This window comes from Anoplophora glabripennis, unplaced genomic scaffold (genome assembly GCF_000390285.2).
Source record: "Anoplophora glabripennis isolate ALB-LARVAE unplaced genomic scaffold, Agla_2.0 scaffold97, whole genome shotgun sequence".
NCBI classification, from domain to species: Eukaryota; Metazoa; Arthropoda; class Insecta; order Coleoptera; family Cerambycidae; genus Anoplophora; species Anoplophora glabripennis.
In genome coordinates, this window is record NW_019416215.1 from 149,548 (window position 1) to 173,379 (window position 23,832).

A 23,832-nucleotide genomic window follows, 5' to 3' on the forward strand; every position below is an offset into this window, starting at 1 on the left:
TTTCTTTACCTTGTATATTGATATATGAGGCAGTCGTATTTGTTAAAAGCCATCCTGAATTTTTCAAACAGCACGCGTATAACACACGAGGAAACAATCTAATTTATTTAAATAATCATAACCTAACAACATACCAGAAGGGGCCGCTTTACTTATGTGGAACAATTTTCAATAAATTACCCCTTCATATTAAAAATCTTACAAATATTAGGCTATTCAAAAAAAACTACGTTCTTTCCTTGTCGACAATTGTTTTTTTATGTTTATTGTATATGTATAGTTCTGTATTTCTTTTTTTCTAACTCTGATTTGTCTTATGTAAGAATAATTTATGACGTTTCATATCCTGTGACAGGCTTACATGAATAAAGAGTTATTATTATTATAATGCTTTGTGTTTCACACAAGTTTATAACTAGAGGAAATATGTTGCTAATATTTCAGATGCACCTCGTTTTCTACATCAAAAAATTCAAACAAATTATACTTGCATTCCTCATATGCCGTGAGTTCAAAGATTAATATATAAAGAAGGTTATTAAATACCAATTTTGAACAGCAGGAATCGGACTAATTGATAATCAAATGAAGTTATGTTGGATTAAATAGGATAAGCTAAGTTAGAGTTAGGTTTTAGGTTAGATTTACATCAAAGTACATATTTAACACATACCTCTGCCATAGTTTTGTAATTTTCTGTAAAAAGGTATCCGACCGCCACAAAACACCTTTAGATTCGAGTTCAAGAGGTCAATATTAATGTGTGAACCAAAAATTATCAAGCACTGTTGCTGCGCCATTCTTCTATACTATCTTTGCTTCAATAGTCGGGATATCTGATAAGTTTTTCGTAAATATCAAGTTTGTTTGTTAAGGAATCTTTAGCATATTTAGCACACCCTTCCCATACCGTTGAACACTTATCCGCCATGTGTCTTCATCAAGGAGTATTCTCTCTTTAATGTGTAGCAGTTTCAAATATGTAGCTACATCTAAATAAAATTAATTAAATTCAAAACTCACTCTTGTTAATGAATAGTCATGATGTGGAGTCCAATACAAATTTTCTAATACATTGTTCTTCGCAAACTCGAGATTCTACTTTAATGACAGAAGTCAGTATGATTTTGTTACTTTAATATTACTGATAACTATATCAAAATGAATTGTATTGTTCGTAAATATTTATTTGTTGCATTTTTTATTACTCTTTTAGTTAATTGGTAAATACATAAATATAACTCCATTCGCCAAAAGGATCAGTCAAAGTCTATAACAATAAGTTTAGTTTTTCCTGACTACAACTATCCAACTCTGAAAAAGTAGAGAATTGTTTCTAGTCGACCTTGTCGACACATTAAAAACTTGTCATGGATAAAAGAACTGTTACCAATTGCCTGGGCCTTCAATACGGCCAAACTGTAGACACCAAAAAATAACTGGATCATTTGTTTGTTGTGCCACCTATGGCACACTGATGAGCTAAAGCTCGATAACCGGTATATATCTGGTGGTTCGGTTGATCCTAGCTGTTTACAGATACTGTGGAGATAATTCTATGCTGGTCTGGGCATTAGTCCGCAGAGTAGGTGTTTTCCGCAATATGAGGTACTTATGGTAAGGCAAACCTGTACTTATAAAATCTACCTATTCATTGATGGTTTTAGCGTAAGGGTTATTTATTTACATAAAATTCTTGTTTTTCCAATGTGGCAGAAATAATAAGCAATTACATAAAAATATAAGATTAATTGGACTCTAAAGGGCGGTTTTAAATAATTTAATTTACAGCATTGTGTGTAATACTAGTGTAATACCAGTTTATTGCAATATGTCTCGTAATTTCGGTAATTTAAATTAAACTGAAAATTTGAGTTTAAGTGGATAAGATTGTCTTGAGTTGAAGGCGTATTTGATTGTTTGACAAAAAGCTTTGTATCTTCCTCCACTCTTTAACTCTTTATGAAGGAGATAATAAAAACAGACCTAAGGTTCATATTTCTGGTTCCCAATAGAAAAAATTTTAGTAGTGACTGGTAGCACTTAATTTTAAATTTTTATTAATGGAGTACCCAAAAAGCTTAGAACATTTTAAGGTTTAAAAAACAGGGCTTTAAATTAAAGAGGACAAAAAAATTAATACATCAAATAATATTAGAGGAGGTTATGTCACTAGAACAATGTTAAGTCACTAGAACCAAAACGATGTGTGTCACACTTATTAAATTATTGTTATTGCGGTGAAATTAATGATTTTTTTTTAAAACTGACACTGTAGGTATGAACAACATGCTACATCTATGAATGCTGCTATTCAATACCAGGCCTTCTTCTCGTTCAAACTGGCAGAGAGCAACCATTATTTCATAGGTACTATGAAAATATGAATTTTGTCACTACCAGGCGAAACATTGTCTGCACTGATATTGCAGGAATAACTACTCTGCGGATTAGTACCTGGAGCAACACTGAATATACCTACCAGTAAAATATATGTCCCACTTATGGTATAATGTGGTATATGTATGGTGGTTCGGCTGCTGAATGATCCTAACTGTTTACTAGATATTGGGGGTGTAAATAATTCAATATGTTGCTGGGGTATTAGGCTTCAGAGTATTGACATGTTCATTGATGGCTAGATGGTGGTCATTCAGCAAAAAAAAAATATTGGTAGAAAAATTTTTTAGAAAACCTTTATTATAACTGTTTTACTCATACAACAACATATATCTATGATATTTAAAATAAAAAAATATATAAGTAATGTAACATATCCTATAGCAAAATTGAACAAGATAAAAAAAGTTCTGGGAACGAACTTAACTAAATATGAACTACATTTAATTAAATTAACTAATGGGAATGCATATGTACATAGATACATGTAATTAAATATATCAATAATCTGAGCTGTGCAATAAGTTAAATAAATGTTTATAACAATAAGACATCGTTTCCTAGGTTTGTTTCCATAGCTTCAAAATGTTGCTACCTTGTGAAGTGGCAACAAATTATATATAACATCCTGATATGTAAAACTGTTTGTTAAATACAAAAAATAATTCACAACCCATGCAACAGAGGTAAGTACTTAAAGTTATATTTTCTCTTTAGCTATAAAAAATTGTAAAAAAGATTTTAAGAGTCTTTTTAATTACTTTTAGTTTCATTGGAAAGACCGGTTAACCTAAAACTATCAGTCAATTCTTATAACTCGTCATGTTTAGGTCCAGAGAATTCGTCGTGGGAGATGAATCCATTTTTGTCTTTGTCTTCGTGCTGGAAGATCTCTTCGACCAGCTTATCGTGGTCTGCTAACATATTTTTAACTTCCTCGCTAGGAGATTCACCTTCTGCGGCCACCATCTGTTTTTTCAGGTACTCGCTGACCTAGAACAAAGTGAATTAATAAATTGCAAAACAGCAGTCCAGCCCAAAATAAAGCAAATACAAAATAAAGAAGAAATACATGGAACAAAAAAAAAACTAAATCAAATGAAACCTCATTCATTTAAATAATAGTAAATTAATATGTCTATTATATATACGAAGAAAGGTACCTGAGGCAGAATTGAATAGTTTTCAAAATTGGGGTTCGGGAAGAGGAAGAACTGCTAAAAGAATGGACAGAAGTGATCATCTGTCCAATATGTAAAAAAGAAGACACAAGCGAGTGTCAGAACTATGAGGATATAGTTTTAAGTGTAACCTATAACAGCCTGGTAATCTTTATAAAAATAAACTGGTACAGGAAGTATGATTGATCTAACACAGACATCCAAAACTTTACATTAGAATGATAAGCAAATAGATCTTATTCGGTAAAATCAAAATACTCTTGTATGAACAATCCGATATAGTGCAAAATATTTTTAAAATGTGAAACCCATAGCTCATATATTTTTTTTAAGTTTAATCATTTTCGGCCTGTGTATTGGTCCAGAAAGTCATTTTGGAAAAATTCAATTTAAAATGCTGCTTAGTAATTGTTTGGATTGGCTTTGGATCAAGAAGTGAATATAATAAAGTATGTTTGTTCCATACAATCTTACTGTTACTTTTTGGTTATTTCACTTTAAACGACTGGACGTTCTAAATGTGAAATAATATTTACAAAACCCCTTACTTCTTCCCGGCTCAACTGATTGTCCTTGTCCGCGTCGATTTCCTTGAAGACGTTCGTGGTGGGTGCAGAGTCTCCGATGTTGATCAGCTCAACGTCGAAATGTAAAGTCGCTCCTCCAGGTATCACATTGCCTGCTCCACGGTCACCGTAACCCAGGCTGGGTGGGATGATGAGTTTCCTCTTCTCCCCCACGCACATGTCAAGTAGGCCTTGGTCCCATCCCTTGATCACTTGCCCTACGCCCAATTGGAAGGTGAAGGGCTGATCTCGATCCAAACTGCAACACAGAAATATTCACGTCAATTTCTAGGGAAATTAATTATAGACAGAAGGAAACAATTGAAATGCTAGATAAATGTCCAGGCTCTGTACACCTAAGATTCAGTGGATTTTGCAGAGATAATAAATTTGCGTGTTGAGAAGTGAGAAACACAAAAGATCAGTATTGGCCGCAATGTTTCAGGGCCCTCTATAGCATCCACTTAGGAGGATAGGAAAAAAAACGATAATGAAAAACAAACGTCAAGCACATCTAAATATTATACAGGATAATGCTATGTATAACTAGAGAGCATTTAGTAGTGTTTTGAGTAACCAAGTCATAACAGGTACTCAAAATATTGACTTTAAGGAAATAGCTAAGCTGAATATTTGAGTATGGGAACTAAACTAGTAGACGAGAGTAGTAAGTACAGAGCAACCAAATAAGTTTGCGTTTATGACTTAGTCAGTCAGTCCCTTGCTTTGTCCAATGTGCACTTATGGGCGGAGGTATCTCAGTCGTAAACTTATTTATGTCGATATATAATTGACGCAGAAACTGTCATTTTCCAATTTATACATTCAAAGCTTTTAGTAAAATCATAAGTTACATTGAACTAACATATATGTATAATATCGAATAAAATCCTTAGAGAGAGAGATATATTGAAAGTCGAGCACAACATTGTGCTAGACTATGAAGTCACTCCCGAAAAAACAAAGCGAATAAAAACTAAAGTTTTAGCATTTCTATTTTATAAAATGTTGAATAAAAGAATGAAATGTGCTTATCCATCTTAACGAACCAAATTTTTAATGCGCTCTTCATTTATTTTCTTGCACTTGGTTACTAAAAGAAACACAGGTAAGCGTTAGGTGAATGACTGCTGAATATTTTGCTTTATCTTACTTTCATTAACCTCTTTACAGAACTGAAATCTGCTGCACCATAGCAGATTGTTCTTAAACTGACGCTCTGTAAAATGTGTACAACAGTGGAATATAATGATTTAAAAACAGGTTTCAAGTGATTTTAAATAATAATTTGAGGTCGCGAGCCGGATTACTTTCTTTTTATTTTTATGAACTGGCTTTCACCGACGTCTTTGTTTTTTAAATTTTATGTTTACATCAAATTAACCTGATCCAACAACATTTTTGGTATTATTAATACACTTTCTTGAAGAATTGTAAATGTAAATTTCAAGACAAAATACCTTTCGTTTATTTAATTAATTAAATATATGTTATAAAATTTATTTATTTCTGTATTTGGATTTATACAAACAAATATTTCATATAATATAATCGATCCAAAAAATCATTAATAATAATCCAGAAAATAGAAGAAAACTAGTTCAATCTTGTTGTCTTTGTGTATACAAATAAAGTGCAAATAATCTAAGGAAATAAAACTTACATTTCCTTCTACCCTAATGAGTCAAATATTTCTACATTAAACCATTAAAAATACAAATTTTTTCCAACTTAACATATAATCTTTAAATAGTAAATTATGAAATTTCTCGTCATAAGGATATGATGATGCACTGTACGAACTTTATATCACTGCATATTTTCGTAATTAGTTGTTAAGATAAAGTATCTTAAGTAATATCGTTTTATTAAGTATAAAAATAAATTACATGAAAACGTTTTTTCTCTTCGATACTGAAAAAAATAAAGAGTAGCATTTGATCTACTGTCATCACTATAAAGTACCTACTTGGGCGTAAAAATGTATTAATAATCATAAAAAGAATACGATTTTGTTAATTTTTTATTTATTTCTATTTCACGTTTATTTAGACACAAACAATATAGCTTATATTTAGATATCCAGAAACTTGGATATATATTTAAATTTACCTATTGATGTACTTACCTACATTACAATTAAAATGGCACCATAGTAAATATAATATGTGATTATTCAAAATGCATATTTTTTTTTTAAACATAAAACTGATAAATACAGTGCAATAATTAATTGCAACATAAAAAAATCTGAACACACAATACTTCCATACAAAAAATAGTACCTAGTGTAAATAAAATGGTAAATTTTATGTTTAATTGTTATATTTTTTAGCGAGAACTCGTGCGAAAGGTATAAAATTTAAAAAGTCGTGATCTATTCGCTTCTATCGAAGCAGATTACCATTTTATTGTTACCTAGCTAGATGTCTACAAATGTAAAAAATTTTTCCTTATACAACATTGGCAAATGGCAAATGGCAACATTACAAAGACTAATGGACATTTCTTATAAAATCTCAGTAATTCTACATTTTAGTAGGTAGCCAGAGCTGTCAGTCAGTATCTTGAGTTAAATTTCTACGCTGTTTTCTTACTATGTCTACTTTGTTGAAATAATACATTGACGAAAAATATTACTTTTGCAAATTATTTTGTTGGATTTTAGAATAAATTGTATGTCATTTTACAACAGAAAATGCAGAGAATTGTAATTAGTAAGTTAATATAAATATATAATTAATTTTCACAACACGGATTAAAAAATATATAAATAAACATAAACGAAACATTTTTAATATCAAAAACTTGTACCTACCCAAATAGAGGTTAACCTGTTTTGTCAGTAACGCAATACCAAACTTAAAAAAAATGATTTTAATAGAAAGCTATTCGAAGGTTAGTTTTGTTTTTTATATTGCTAAGAAAAAGAGCACTGCTTTTTTTCTTAACGATTTCGCACTTATTAATTAATGTAAATATTGTTCAATTCAGATTATTTTCTAATTATTATTAATTTTTTACATAAAGTATCTAATGAATATGTAGATACGACTTCTGTGAAATAGTCCCGTTTGTAAAATATTTAATAACGGTGGAAGTGTTAAAGTTCTCCAGCAAATTTAAACATTTATATCCTACATTTCTACGGTGTCCCGAAGATCTCTCAGGAGATACATTTTGCAAGTTTTTTCAGGGCGAAACCATCGACTGCGACGCGGTTCGTATCACCTAAAAATTAAACTTTTAAGAGATATCCTGCATAATGGCCTAATTCTTAAAACCAAAGTTTCTTCATTACGTTTTCAGCTCGGTTTCAGTTGTTGTCTCGCGATTTCGTATGGAAATTTCGCTAACGGTTTACATTTTTTACATCCGGTTAGGTTTTATTCAAACTGTTTTGAAGTTTGTTGAAAACTGTTTTATTAGAATGTGCTCGTAAAACATACACAGTAAAAGATTGGTAAGTGCTGAAAAATATATTTTATGTAGGGGTATACAGATGAGCTCAAAATAGTTGTAGTACTACAACGACTTGACTTTGAAATTATAACGGGAATTTGTTTTCAAACTTCTTTTTTGAAGGCGAATAACTCCACAACGAAGCCCGATAGGAAAAAAATATGAAGTACTACAACTATTTTGAGCTCCCTTGTATACCCCTTCATTTTTGACATGACCTTTCCGGACACTCTATACAAATGACAAGTTATGATTATACTGACATAACAGAGAACATATTAATCCGCTATTCGTTAGTTAACGAGTAGGTTTATGGTTAATTAGTAAAGATTTTAAAACTGAAAATAATATTTTCAATTTTGCCAATTACCGCATATATGGATAAATAGCTGGCACTTTTGCGACTCTATTTTCAATTTTGTCAATTGAATAGCTAAATTAGTTTCTAGTTAATGTGATAAGTTTTAGAAAAATTCAATTTTTCTTATAGCTCGAAAAATACGTAGTTAGAATACAATGGATGTATTTGTAAGTTTTTTTTTTATGAAATAAAACGGAAACACGCTAGATTTAGTGTTTATTTATAAATGTGTTGGTGATGTAATAAAAACGATGATTATAGTATTATTTTATTTAATACAAATCCATCCAACTTCAGTTTTAGAGAAAGCGTTCTAGAATGTGTATCAAAAAAATAAAACATTTTTAAGAAAATTGAACAAATTGTACGTAAAAAATCGAATGAAAAATATTGTGTAACTATCTTCAACAAATTCTTTTTGCACAAATTATTAATATTGCAATCTGTTTTAAAGATCGCATAATAATTTGACTACAAAATATGCATTTTTGTGCAATAATTGCCTAATTTTGTACAAAATTCAATTTGATAATTTACAGAATTTAATTTACAAACAGCATAAAATTCTTACTCCAAATGTAGGGTATTTATTTGCATAAATTGTTCATATCATCATTTTACAAACAATTTGGAGGATCCTTGTGTACAATTGGAAGTGTTACATAATTTCTCTTTGTGTAAGATTAGTACTCGAGAGATAGGCATCATTAAATCTTTAAAATTCTGTTTTTTTCCCCTAAATTTATTTAAATATAATATATAATAAGGTGTTAGATTTAAAATACGGAAATTTGTTGTTGTACAAAATCATCTGTGACTCCTGGATGCATGCCAATTTGTAAAAAAAATTGTGGAAAAGTAATACATAGATATAACTTCATCAAATACAATTTTTGTGACTTGAGTGAGAATTATTACAGTTCTGAATAAATTATCAAACACAGGAAAATAAGTGGTCATTATACATAGATATTGGTCAGTTAGTTATTTCACTATCATATGCATTTAAATATATAAAAAGCTATAAGTAAGTAACATATAATTGATACAACAGAAAAGCAGAAATTTATTTTAAATATATTAAACAAATACTAGTCTATCCATTGCTAATTGAAAAGATTAACAAAGTATTTAACATATTGGAGTAAATGTCAATGAACTGTCATTGGTACTATTAGATATGGGTACTTTTTATTCATAACTGTTAAAAATGAATAATCCCATAAACAGTTGAATAACATATCTACTAGCAATAATATTCGTGACAAAGTGATATCAAACAAGTATCAAATATTGGTATAGCGTGATAAGTTTTAGGTGAAGGTTAGATTTCCAACTAGGTATTTTTTTAAGAAAAAAATTACTAATAACAGGGTACCTGGTCTTACATGCTATAATCTTAATTTATATTAGTGATTTGTTGCTATTTATAGTGTTTTTATGTTACCTTAAAATAGAATTGCTTTATATATTGGAAACTAACAACTGATAAGGGAGGTTTTTAAAAATAGAAACATTCATTACCATTACAAATACGAAAAGTATACAAATTATTAGATTGGTCCCTTTTCGACTGACATAATTATGTATTTACACAGGCGTCACGTCAATATGTCAAGGCGTCAGTATGTAAAAATAATTCTAGAGATAAAGACAATGTAAAATATGAATGAAATAAAATGTTATGTTGTTTAGATTAAATGTGCTTCCTGTCGCTACCCTTTCTTACACGGAATATGTACAGATAAAAATTAGGTCACTGGTCTTTCCTCATCGATATCAGTTCTACTATCAGAATATTGTTGCTTATAACGCTATAATAAATGAAATTACTACCTTTACCATCAGATCCGTCTTGGTCATGTCTGTCATTCTAATCCTAAAATTATCTGTTTAAAACAATTGTGATAACACTGGTAGATGGATAAAATGATGATGATCACCCCTGTACATTTATTTGTGAGTGACTCATTGTAAATTCAATTTACAGAAGTATATAAAATTTTACTGCCCTACAGTTACAGCTCCAAAACAATCAAAATTTTCATATGGAATGCCCTATAAAAATTTTATGTTTACCGCTTTCTCATTTGACAGCATCGTCACTTATAAATAATTGAAAGCATTTTTTAATGACCTCATATTTTATTGGTTCTCTTTCCCAGGCGGAACATTTGTGTTTCAAACGCTGTATTTAACCGCATAAACCGGAAATTAATATTATATTAACATTATTTTTATTCGCGCATTATATGAAAGACCTTTTCATTCACGATACTTCCACCGTTAGTTACATAGACTATTATTAGAAATCTATAAAATAATTGAACTGTTATCATTTGTTTATTTCGAACAGTAAAATAATTATCTATATTTCTTTTTTTATGGTACATGTAAGTACATACATCGTTATCACGAAATTATCACTTAATATCGACCTTAACATAAAAATGGATACATTGTATCGTAAACGATACTTCCTCTAGAATATCGCTTATTTCCTTCGATGTAAAAAGTATTTTCATTTACAGCTATGCCTGTCATAGGAATGTAATTTTGGATATGGTAGATAATAATTTTAAAACATCGCTCAGTTAGTAAAGAATTGTAGATAATGTAAGATCGATAATATTACAACATATTATAAAAAAATTGATTGACAATGGCTTTATGATCTGCACAAGGATCTGCTACAATGCAAATACAAATAATTTAGAATTTACTATTCGTACTGGCCAGGTATCTGCACCTGGTCGAGTTGTAAGGTATCAGAGTTGATGCTCGAACACGTCCCATGATGGCTTCGCAGAGGTCTTACAGCTATTTTCGCCTTAGTTTAAACATTTTATCTCTCCAGATTTTGGCAATATTTCAAATCTACTCGAGTCATAGTGGTTTTGGATCTGTAATTTCGTACGGTAATTCGTATTCGTGTTGCCCTACTACAATCCAAATTTCGATGTATTTGAAAGACATTTCTTTCTAAAAATGGTTGCTCTGCCACTGGTATCGGCCTCTTTCGGCATCTTCTGCTACGGTTTTGGTAACTAGGGGCGACAATTTTGTTTCCGATTCCACACCTTTCTTATGGATGGTAGTATAGGTTCCCTCCAATATCAATAACTACTTTTGGCTTTGCAAGTTAGACTAGAAAGTGAAGAGAAATTTTACTTTAAATATGACGTTATTGTTTATTAATTGAAACCTTTCTTGGTCTACTTCAAAACCGTTATATTTTTTTACCCCTGTTGTTTCGCTTGTATTTTCTAATATCAACCATATTTCATTTGATTTGCAAGAATTTAATATTTATGTTAAAATCATTTTACATCATTTTATCTACAACAAATTCATTTACCTTCCGCAATTGTGCTTTGTATATACAAAAACATCTACAGTATTTTTATTTATGTGTTTAGACAATGATGGTTATATTTAATACAGGTGCAATACCATTCTATACATAGTAACATATCTTTGGGAAAGAGCAAAAGTCAAAGTAGAAATAATTCAACCAAAAGGAAGATTAAGATTAAGATTAAAAACCCAAAAACGTTTATTCCTGCACTTTTTCATTCTTCCAGTTTTAAATTATGGTTGACTGATCATCGCAGAAGCCCAGTTGAAACTCACCATCCCCTTTAAAACTCCTAATGTGTTCTCTTGAGAACCGGCTTAATATTGGGGCAGATCCGTCAGAACGAGATCAGAACGTCTTGACTATGATCGTTATATAAATTAAGCTTCCGTTCAGGCACTTTGACGTGCATTTTAGGAATGTATAAGGAGCAATGTGACACACGGATACACCCACATAATGGTCTCGCATTAAAATTCCATTCATCCCGAACTTATCTCTGTCTGAAAGTAAATATAGAAAGTACAGTAACAGCAGCATTGTGTGGCCTTTAAAGTCATCGTTGCGGATAATAGGGGCCACGGCCAGTGTACGTATGTATTGGGAGCGGAATGCAAATAAATTAAAAGAAAGTTGTTACCTACAGGGTGGTTACAAATTCGTGGAATTTGAAATTTGCTCCAAATCCTAGAGAAGTGATACTTTCTCTGTTACATATTAAGATTTCGTTGTTATTTACATCCAAAAAAAAAGAATTTACCTATTAAAATAGTTTTAGGTCAACTTTTCAACTAAGTATTATAAATTTGATTTTTATGATATAGAGGGTGTTCAGGAAATAGAATTATTATGTTTTATGTCAAAACACTTTAGTAAATTTCTTGAGGTAGGTATACTCGTTTTTTGAGATACAATCTAAGCAATCATCACAGATATTGTACTAACTTTACCGTAAACTCTGTGGTCACTGTTTATAAATGTTATATGGGGTGTTCACAAAATCGTTCGTACCAAATATTATATTTTTCAAAGGCAAACATTTATTTTTTTTCAAATGGAACACCCTGTATTTTTTAACTTGATGTGTTATATGCAAGTTCATTATTTTTTATGAAAATATCCTTGGGATGCATTGTTATGGCAGTGAAACAAAAGAAGTGTTTGTAACTGTCAATAGTTTTTCCTATCAATAGCTTTGACTGTTCAAGTAGCGTTTTTCTGTTATTCAAATAGTTATTCTTAATTAATTAATATTGTTTTTATAGTTTTGTTATTTCTTCTTCTTCTTCTAGTGGTTGGTCCTAATAAGTCCCAGCAGTCTGCGGCCTGATTAGGCCTATTGTGCGTCGCACTACTAGTCCTATTCAGCAAGTAGATTTGTCCTTTTTACAAAGTCCAAAAGCTTCCTTGCTGACACTTCTCTCAGTTCCTTGGGTTCCAAATAGGGTCTCCCAAGGAGCGCCATTCTGCTACGTGCAAATCCCGGGCACTCGCCCAGAATATGCAGAAAAGTTTCATCCGCCGATTCACATCCTCGGCAGACCGGACTGTCTACAAGCTTTAGCTTATGTAGATGTTTCCTAAAGTGACAGTGGCCCGTTACGAGTCCTGTTACTCTCCTGAGCCGGATTCTGTTCAAGCTCAGTAAATCATTCGCTCTTTCCTTCGAAGGATACTCCTTGAGCTCCTTAGAATGGCTATGTCCTGGCCTTGAAGTCCAGTATTTCCTGTGTTCTGTCTCAGTCCATTTGCCCAGAGCCCGCCTGACCACCCTGGGAGATGTGCCACAGAAGGGCTCCGGGTCAGTGAACTCTGTCTCGGATCCCTTACTAGCAAGTTAATCCGCTTTCTCATTTCCACAAATGCCTTTGTGCCCTGGCACCCAACACAGTCTGACTGTACTGCTGGTGGCCAGTTCAGTCAGCATTTGTAAACAATCCCACACCAGTTTTGAACTTATCTTGTGTGGGCCTAAAGCTTTAATTGCAGCTTGACTATCAGAAAATATATATAACCTCTACGTATATTCTCTGCCAGACACGCCATTATCGCGAAATTTTCTGCTTGGAATACGGTAGCTTGCACTCCATCTGGGTCTGAGTCCATATATTCTTGCACCCGCCCCTCTGGTCATTTTAGAGCCATCTGTAAACCATCGGTTTTGTTCTTATTTGTTCGTAATGAATAATTTCTCAAAAGAAGAAGTCGAGCCTATCTTGATGAAATGTATTCTAATATATGGATTGGTCGAGGTGGGCCACTGTCGTGGTCTCCTAGATCATATGACCTTACACCACTTGACTTTTTTTTGGGTACTTCTAAAAGACTGGGTATATAGAGAGCTATCAACTACTCGTGACGATATGAAATAGAATAAGACAGGCTTGTCTTGATATTACACAAGAAATGCTATATGACATTCACATTGATATCGTTGGCCGAATTAACTTGTGTATTCGAGAAAGAGGAAATATTTTTGAACATCTATTGTAACACTTAATAAAACTTTGTTTTATCAATAAATATATATTTTGCTATCATATAAAAAATGTCTCGTTCACTAAAAATTCAATAAAAATAAGAAAGCTGCATAATTTAGGATAATTGTTCTTTTCTGCAAAAAGTAAAGATACATTTTAAGCAATGCTTCTTTGTTTCAAGTCTTTAACTCTAGTACGTCGACGCTATTTATGGTAAAAATATGAATAACAAAGATATTGCGAAAAATATCGTAAAATATGAGGGAATGATAAATAAATAAATAAATAAATATAAAATATTAATATCTCGGAACGGCATAGTGCCCATACGAAAAAGTTACATAAATCCATGTAAAATATAAATATCCAAATCTCAAATACAGGGTGTTCTATTTAAAAAAATACAACTTTGGTTAGTCCTCCGAAAACGAATCACCCTGTATAAGTCAAATTATTTTTAAGATGCACATTTCCTGCCCCCTCCCGCCCGAACCAATTTTGAAATATTTTGCCTCAATTATGTTCTAGCGATAAATCAACTTTGCCACAGCGTTGACTCGCCCTGTACAGGCTGGTCCATTTTCGATGGGATTTCAGGGTATCTCAGAAACTACTAAAGATATGATAAATCTGACACCACGTTCTCGAGCTCGATTTTCATGGCAAACTCGACTGTCAAATCAGAAATTTGCTATCTTCATTTGTTTCTGAGTTACAGGGCGTTTCTCGTTATTGTGACACTTTTGAACATGTCTGTATCTCAGCTGTTAAATAAGTTAGAGTTAAAGTGAAAACTGCTCAAGACTAATTCTTTGGCGTAAAATTGAATGCCGGTATTAGATTTTTAGTAGGTCTTAAGATTCCGGAGTTATGACCCAAAGTTATAATTTTTTAAATGGAAATCGTAGCTGGTTATGACCTAAAAAAATGGAGATTTTTTTTTGCTTTTCAGCAATATACCACATGCTATAGTTATTTTTCCAAACACAGAAGATACGGGGTGTTTTATATATAAATTCGATCCTTTTTTACATTTTAATATGGCTGGCTATGAAAATACATACAAAACTATAATTCTTACTTTTACAAAACTCATATCTGTTGTAAAAATATGACGTTTATTTAAAATATATATTACAGATAAGAAAAGACAGAGTTTTCAAATTTTTATTCCACTTCAACTGAAGTTACAATATTAAACGTAAATTAAACAATAGTAAGTACCTACATCAATAAAAACTTTCAAAAATGATAGCTAAATGTTCAAATTGCCGTCCCTCAACTGTCACACATTTCACGCATCTTCTGGCAACGCTTCGGGTAGCATTCATTAAATGTATAGGTATTTGAAATATTATTAAAAGGAATTTTAAATATAATGTCTTTTAGAAAACCTCAAAGGAAAAAGTCCAACGGACTCAAATCAGGTAACCTAGCTGGCCATCTGATCGGTCCGTTTGTTCCTATCCACCTATCTCCTAAAATTTCGTTAGTATTATATTATCACACGAGTATATGTTGTGCATTTAAAATAAATGTCATATTTTTACAACAGATATGACTTTTGTAAAAGTAAGAATTATAGTTTTATCTGTATTTTCATAGCCGGTCATATTAAAAAGGAAAAAAAATATAATTTATATATAAAACACCCCGTATCTCCCGTGTTTGTAAAAATAACTATAGCATGTGATATATTGCTGAAAAGCGGAAAAAAATCTCTATTTTTTTAGGCCATGGTCAGCTACGATTTCCATTTAAAAAAATATAACTTTGGGTCATAACTCCGAAATCTTAAGATCTACTAAAAATCTAATACCGGCATTCAATTCTACGCCAAAGAATTAATCTTGAGAAGTTTTCACTTTAACTCTAACTTATTTAACAGCTGAGATACAGACATGTTAAAAAGTGTCACAATTACGAGAAACGCCCTGTAACTCAGAAACAAATGAAAATAGCAAATTTCCGATCTGACAGTCGAGTTTGCCATGAAAATCGAGCTCGAGAACGTGGTGTCAGATTTATCATATCTTTAGTAGTTTCTGAAATACCCTGAATTCCCATCGAAAATGGACCAGCTTGTACATGGAACAAAAATATACTGACTGCTTTATTATTATTATGCAGTTAAACAATTTACTATAAATCTATTTTACAATTTTACAAGCAATGTAAAATAATTCTACAGTGGAATTTTTGTCTATTTGTAGTCACAGTCAGAAAATTACAGTAAAAATGAAGGGTAAATAAGTTGCTATCAATTTTGACTGTAATTTCTTTTTGCAGTGCGCTCCACTCACAATATACCGCCCTGTAGAGTGAGGTGAAGAAAGTTTCACCTTTCAATTAATATAATTGCGAAAATTACTTAAACGGCGTCGTTCAGTCTCATCTTATAATTACATCTTATGCAGTGTAGGGACATTATGCCAGGGAAGTTTTGATATGCATGACGTCCTGAATATTTCAGGTCTTTGTCTTGTTTCATGTTAGGGAAAGATCGGGTCTCTGAAGGTACTAAACTTTACCGAGTCACAATTCCCTGTATCGTCGTTACGCACCGCGCGACGTATTTAAATATTAAACGTTTTTTTTTTTAGCTCGCAAAACTTTATCTCTTACCGCGGTACTTCCTAATCCGTAAAAGTTTTGACGTAATGGAAATTCCTTTAGGGACTGCAACACAATTACAGTTTTGGAGTTTTAAAAATTGATATAGGCATTTCGTAACTTCACGTGTACCTGGAGGGCATAACTTATGTACGAACTTCATAATATTTACGTGGGCTCAGCGTTAATTAGTTACTTTTATTCGCCAACTGAGTTCTTAGAATGTCATTTCAAAAGTTTGTGAGACCCGAAAAATTTTACAGTCGTTTGTCGGTTGTCGCACCTAATGAGGACTAAGAAGTCAGAAACCGGTCTGGGCCTGGTGGGTTAAATTGACAAACGATCCTAGCTGTTTCACTAGGTGTTGCGAGTATAATTCAATGCCGGTAGGGGCATATAGCTCTCGGAGTAGTTGTTTCTCGTAACACTGACACGTCAAACATTGTGTTACGCCCTCTGTGGGTGGCAGTCGTGCAACAAAGTGCCTGCAGTTTTAGCAGGTCGCTTCCTACTGTAGCCATTTGAATGGCACAGTTGGGAGTCCGCACGACAGATGGAGCCATTTGCGCTCTCGCGTACAATTACAGTCGTTTGTTTTTCACCGAGAGGTGAACCGCTGGGGATGTCTGGAGATTTCCGTTGATGTCCCGGGGATGTCCGAGGATATCCCGGAGATGTTCTTAAAAGTGTTGCAACCGTCGATATCACTCATGCACAAGGACTTTATGACATGAGCAACCGCAACATTTTTAGGTTAGGTTAAGGTATTACGAAGATGTTGTGAACATGTTCCGTGTGTGTGAATTGTGACTACAAAACTACAAATTAAAACAGAAACAAATGTGCTTAGTTTAGTATACCGGGTGTTCCACATAAAAGTCCTCAGCCTCGTATCTCGGCAACGGAAAGCGATATTTTGATTTTGAAAAAAACAAATAATAGAACTCATCGATAGTTTCGTCAAGGAGTGCAACTTGATTTTTTTCAGAGCAAATTGGAAGTAGAGCTGACGTCGAAATAAATTTTTCGTTAGCAGGAACTTTGGTTTATAGACTAGGCGGTATCTGTTTTGGTTTGGGTGAAACGTGTGTCCACGGGGATTTTTGGCTTTTTGGCTTTCAAATAGTGATATTTCAACAATCGTTTGAAAGCTTGAGAGCCCTTCTATACGTGATTAAATTTTCAAGCATCTAAGGGCCTTGGTTTTTGCTGTGCAAAATTTTGAAAATTTGCAATTTTTTTTTCAAAATTTGGATTGCAATATTATTATGCAAAATTTATCGAACCGATTTTGATAAAATTTGGTGTGATCCAACTTAAAGACCGCAAAAAAATTTCCAAAAAAATAATGTAATTTTTGGCAATTTTTTCGATTTTTACAATAATAATTATGATTCATTCGATTTGTAACCAGTCATATTTTGTAAAATTTAATTACAAACATTTTTTTCCTCTTCCATTTTCGCCTAAAATCAACTCTTGAAAAGATACATAATTAATTAGGAAGAAAAATATGACATTTTTCGAATTTTTTTAACATATTGCCGCCAAACGTTAAGCCCACGTTTTTTTTATGCGCATGGAAAAATTTTCATTTCTAGTGATATTTAAAAGCCAAAAAGCTAAAAATCTCCGTGGATATACGATTCACCCAAATATGGACTTTTTGAAACAGATACCGTCTGGACTATTATACGCTTAATTTTAAACAATTTAAACTTGAGCGTATTTTAGAGTTTATAATTCTTCTTCTTTCGCCCAGGAAAATATGTTTATTGATTAAGACATAAAAATGTCACTGAATTATATATTCAAAAATAAATAATGATGTAGGTGACTTAGTTTAATAATGCCTATTCCTTAACATAATTTTTTGAAAATCTTCCTTCAGAATATCTTCGAAAAGACAAATTTTACACGTGTTATGAATAGTACTTAAAGTAGTATCTAAAAAGTGTAAAAACTCCACTAGTGGTATAAAAGAGCTGATACTAATATAACATTATGGCAACTAAAACTTTCTTTCTACTTTTTCATAGCGCAGTTGTGTAAAGAGATAAATTCTCAATTGAAAATTACCTATAGACGTTTTTCAATTTTGCTTTCACTTAGTATATAAATACTATAAAACTGATTTCTGTACTTAGATACTAAAATAATATACCAAAGCCTCTTGAAACTATCGAGAAAAATTATGGTATTAAATTCTGTACATAAAAAAATTGTGTTCATATTTAGGTACTTCATGTGTGTAGCTGATATGTTATGAATACGTGATGACCTATGCCTAGAGACCTGTAAATCACCTACTTCCCATCAAAGAGAAAAAGAATAGGAAGTCATAAATATCTAAAAGAATAGTAGCACTAGCCTGCTTTAGTTGTAGCAGCATTAGTAATATACAATATGTCAGTCAGATACAATGCGACAGACATGTCAGGATAGTTATATTAGATATGAACTTCATCCTGAGTGAAATCGAATGCTTTTACTGAAGTAGATTAGAAAACACAAAAAAGTTCTACTGCTTTGTGTATAATAAGTAATTACAAAAATGTACAAGTTCCACTTTTTATTCGTCGAAACAAATGATTAATAATTTGACATTTTATAGCAATGTTAATCTACTTATACACACAGGGTGTTTGTAAATAGGTGCCACATATTTTAGGGGGTGGTTACCAAAGTTATTTTGTGAAAAAAGGTTCATATAAACATACTTCGTATCCGAGATACAGTGTTTAAATTTGATGATTGAAATTTATTTAGAAATATTGACAGCAACCTACTAGATAATGTATCAATAGAAATTAAAAATACACAACTTGCAATAAAATATGTTTTATTTTTTAACAAAACAAATAAAATAGTAAAACAATTATGCAAAGACTAAAATATAGAAAAACAATACATGATTTAAAAGATTTTAAAAAGCCTTTATCCTTTTGATAAGATAAGGACTGAAGCTATGAGAAAAATATATTTATTAAAGAGCGAGTATATTTTCCTTTTTCTGCAAATATTACAATGGGATATTTGCATAAAAGAAACATTTTATTAAATACTACTCTACACTGAAGGTTAATAACTTCTTATACGTATAAATTTTAATTAGATTTTAAAAAATTTATTGGAATCGTAGTTCATTTTTTAAAAAAAAACATTTTTTTTATCAACATTGACGACTAAAAAATTTATATTTGGTGAAGATTAAGTTTAGCCAAATCCTCTTATTTGGGACACTCTCACTATAGGGCTCAAATGTTTTTAACAATGTTCGTCTTTTTTTGTGAGACATTTCAATAACGTAGCAACGAGAGAGCGTATAACGAGACAGAATAAATACTAATGGATTGAAATGTAATTAATTACAGCACTTGATAAGCCTTTGAAACGTTTTTTTTTATAATGCCGATTAACCCGGAACGGAAAATAAACAAACCGAGTGTACTCTGCAAAGAACGAGTTCAGCAAAAATTTATTTGAAGAGACCCTTCTATTAGGATTTATACGAAAACTGCAAACTAATAAATTAAAAATTCAAAGAGGCACGTGATATTTCCCCACCAGATGGGCATTAATCGGATTGAAGGGTGGCCTATTTACTAGCTAACAAATCCTGATGTTTTTCCAATAATGATCTTTTTACACCGGTGAGAGTCAGGGCTTAGCCTCGCCCAGAAATAAATGGCGGTATAAAAAATAAAGTTACTAGATGCGGGATAAGCCATGCTTTGGAATAGGTAAATTTATTTTATGCCGCTCTTGTTTTGAGATGTGTCGCGTTTAGTTTTACGATATTGTCGACGAATATGAGGAATAATAGAGGAGCAAAAGAGGAACGGTTCGACTGCTGTTTCTCCTTTTGTGCAACTGACATGCAAAATGCAAAAATTAACACTAGAGCACAAGCCCATTTTTTCAAACTTGGTAATATTGTTACGGAAACTCACCTACACTGTTACTTTCTTAATTAGTGCTTGGAGTGACTTTTTTATTTAATATATTATTCTACAGGTCAAACCTAATTACCAATTAGCAATAATGCAGATAATACATGAAATAAATAGATGAAAACAAAAAATAAATAATAATAAATTAACTTTTTAAAAGATGCAGTACTACAGCCAAAAATGTCAGTGTGTAAACATCATTAAATAAATTACTGATGTTTTGAATATATTCTAATAACAGATTTGTTTCTACAGCAGACTGTTTTCAAACTATTAGATACACTCGTTTACTTAAGTTGTCACGTACTTTCAGCTGGTCCAAGCTCACGAATCAATTGGTCAAATATCTCTGATAGTTTTAAATCAGTCCTCAACTACTGAAGAAGCAGACCTCTTAGTTCTAGTTTTTGGGAGACAAAATTAAATCGATTGACGTGATGCAAACCTGTATGCATAAAAACTGATTAAATTTAAGATTTGAGTGCAATCATCAGTATTATTGATAAGTTTGTAAGGTATATGTAAATGAAAAACAGATGAAATGAAGAAGCACCAAGGTGAAATAAGGGAAGAACAGCCTACAAGGAAATGAGAAACAACCAAAAAGAACTTTAAGAAGATATTAAATGAAAACCAATCGGGGCGAAACGAAGAATAGTTTACGGGCAAATAATAATAAAAGTTGGTAGTTGAAAGTAAAAGAAGAATTAACTAAGGATAAGCGCAAAAACTTTGAAGAAACTGTCGAGGAAAATATTCAATTGAATCTTGAAGTAGAGGACAAAACCAATAATGTACAGAATCAAGTCGGCAGAACCCAAGTCGTAAAGGAAGGTTACAGAGCGGATGCGCAAATCTTGCAAGGAAATTTACCTAGTTGTCCGCAAAAGTTAAAAGTTAAAGCTAAAGGTAATCCAAATCATCCTCAAGAATCAAGCCGTCAATATTTGATGGACAGTACTTACCTAAACCAGCTCGGGACAGCTCCCACAGCAAACAACTGGTCCGATTAAGAGAATTCAAGAACGTTAATAGTAACTTTATGTAGTGAAGTTACAAAGGTTTTAAGAACTGTAGCTGTAGATGAACAAAAAGGTTATCAAATACTGAGCTGCTTTGGAAATAAGGTACATCTGCAACTTAATTATAGAGAACAACGCTTCGAAGAGACGGATATTGTGGGGATGGTGAAATTAGCTCATCTCTCTTCACCGGTATAATTTCAAGAGCAACTGGCAATAAGTAGCTTCACTGACGACCTACGAGATTCTGAGATCTGTCAAGTATTAAGGTTAGCTAGGCATAAGTATACTCGTAATTCTTTTTCCCAAGCGCAGAGGATCCGATAGTACATGAGACTCTATTAAGCATCTGTAGGTGTGACAACATCAAAGCTTTTAGTATATTTGATGACCTTAGTTATATGTCCAATGCACTATGTTTTTCTCTTTGCTTTCAAAAAAATTTTCGTTTTAAAATTATTTTCGTATATTCAGAGTATTATGTATTACTAGGGTGAACCAAATATAATATTTTTTAAATGGGACACCCTATATATTATTTCAAATTTAGATTAACTTCATCTCTCCCATGCTTCCAATATGTTACACAGGGTATTTCAAAAGTTATGGTCAATTGTATACGAGAATCATTCCCATTTCAGCGTCCTGTCCAAAACAACTTAACAATAATTTTTTGCAGGCATAACTTTCTGATATTGGTACAGTTTTATGAGAAAGTGCTATTTCTTTATTATTGCAACATTTGTATATAGGGCGTGCCAAAACTCGGGCACATAATTTTCCCAATTTTTTAAAATAAATCACCATATATTTTATTTTAAAAACTGAAAATACACTTTATGTTCTTTCATTTCTATAAAGCATTCCCTATAGCTAAAATCATTAATTTCTAAAATATTTACCATTTAATAACAAAAAGCAACACACCTATTAAAGGATATTTTGTTTGCATGCATTGTTTGTATGCATTAAATCACACACTTGTTTTTATTGTTCAACTCTGTATGTTGCATTAATTTTATTTTATTTTTTTTGTATTTTGGTTTTAATGTGCGTTTTCCATGGTCATCTGGATTACTATTGTATCCTTGTTGCGTTACGATCAATCATTTTTTTGTATCACCTTCAGAGAAAATGAACAAGTTTTAAAAGATACAAGAAAACACCGTTTTTTGTACGCAGCCGCTGTTTGTAGAAATTATCGTTTATATATAGTCCTACCTAGAAGTTTTGAGTAAAAGAATATTTCTTCATAATAGGAAAATCCTGAAAATGAGTTTATAATGTACTATGAATGAAAAGGTGAGGAACAGTAATAATCATTCATCGGCTGTCTCACACATTGCGCACTAATAAGGACTGATAAGTCCGAAACAGATATATATCTGGTGGGTTTTATTGAAGAATGACCCTAGCTGTGTAATTCAAGCACTACAGTTTACTTTTCTCAATATTGATTAGTTTCAATATTTAATTTAAAAAATAATAGACAAATCAAAATTTTATTTCAAAGACTGGTAAATAGATTCAAAACCTAGGCAAATACATTCAAAACATAGGTAAAAAATTTTTTTCCTAAATTCCTCAGTCGTTCAAGTGTTGAATCTCAAATTAGCGAGTAGCATTGCCGATGAATCCTCTTCTTCCACTACAATTTGTATTTGCAACATCAATATGTACTTTATAAAAGATAAATGAGGTTAGTTTCAACTTTCTCCCTGAGAACGTGAAAGTTCCAGACCCTCATCTATTCGTCCATTACGAGAGGCCGGCTTACGACTTGAGTTATCGACAGTTGTGGCTTATTTGCTGCAACAATTGCGACACCGGGAGAATTAAGCACTCCCTGGAAATTAATTAATTATATTATTACAGCTAAAGGCGACAGAGGTATGCGTCGTTTTAACTATTTAACAAAATTAATTTTGTAGGATTACGTCAGAAAAAAAATCATGGATGATATGAATTTTATAGGACATTCCTGCTGTTTAATTAATTAGTACAAACATGTAGTTTTTTACGACTCCTTTAGGCTTACCGAGAAAATTGAGGTTGGTGGATAGTATGTAATTGTATATAGTCTTCTTTTTTCGGTTACTTAATTCACGCGAAATTTTAACATTCTAACATCTACGTATTAACTAGTATTAACTATCCAGTTCCAGTATCTTTAAAAAAATGAAATAATGATCTAATTCTTGGATTGAATTCTTAATTGTGGTAAACAACTTACTTTTTGAAATATTAAAGTAAATATTCGTTTGTTTCCTGTCGGACGTTTTCAGCAGTTCTCAATATGTTCTCATTCTCTTGTTGTCAGTACTTTTTTTGCTATTTTTGCGTCACATATTCCTTAAAAGCATATATTGTTGTTTGTAGACACCCTGTATACTAGAACTGTATCTTTAATCTTTACAGTACTACAGGAAAAAATAC

At 31.9% G+C, this 23,832-nt stretch overlaps 1 protein-coding gene across 2 annotated transcripts in view; it reads right to left on the reverse strand.

Moving 5' to 3' along the window:
- Positions 1–2,688: 2,688 nt before the first annotated feature.
- LOC108907315 (FK506-binding protein 2) overlaps positions 2,689–23,832 on the reverse strand; it is an 84,374-nt gene continuing 63,230 nt past the window's right edge. Inside the window, exons 2-3 of one of the 2 annotated variants that reach the window (XM_018710940.1) lie at positions 4,118–4,406; positions 2,689–3,393 (exon numbers count right to left, since the gene is read on the reverse strand). In XM_018710940.1, the coding sequence (XP_018566456.1) occupies positions 3,211–3,393; positions 4,118–4,406 (472 nt within the window). In that variant the 3' untranslated portion in view covers positions 2,689–3,210. The remainder of the gene's footprint in view (positions 3,394–4,117; positions 4,407–23,832) is intronic. The other variant, XM_018710941.1, reaches the window with a different exon arrangement.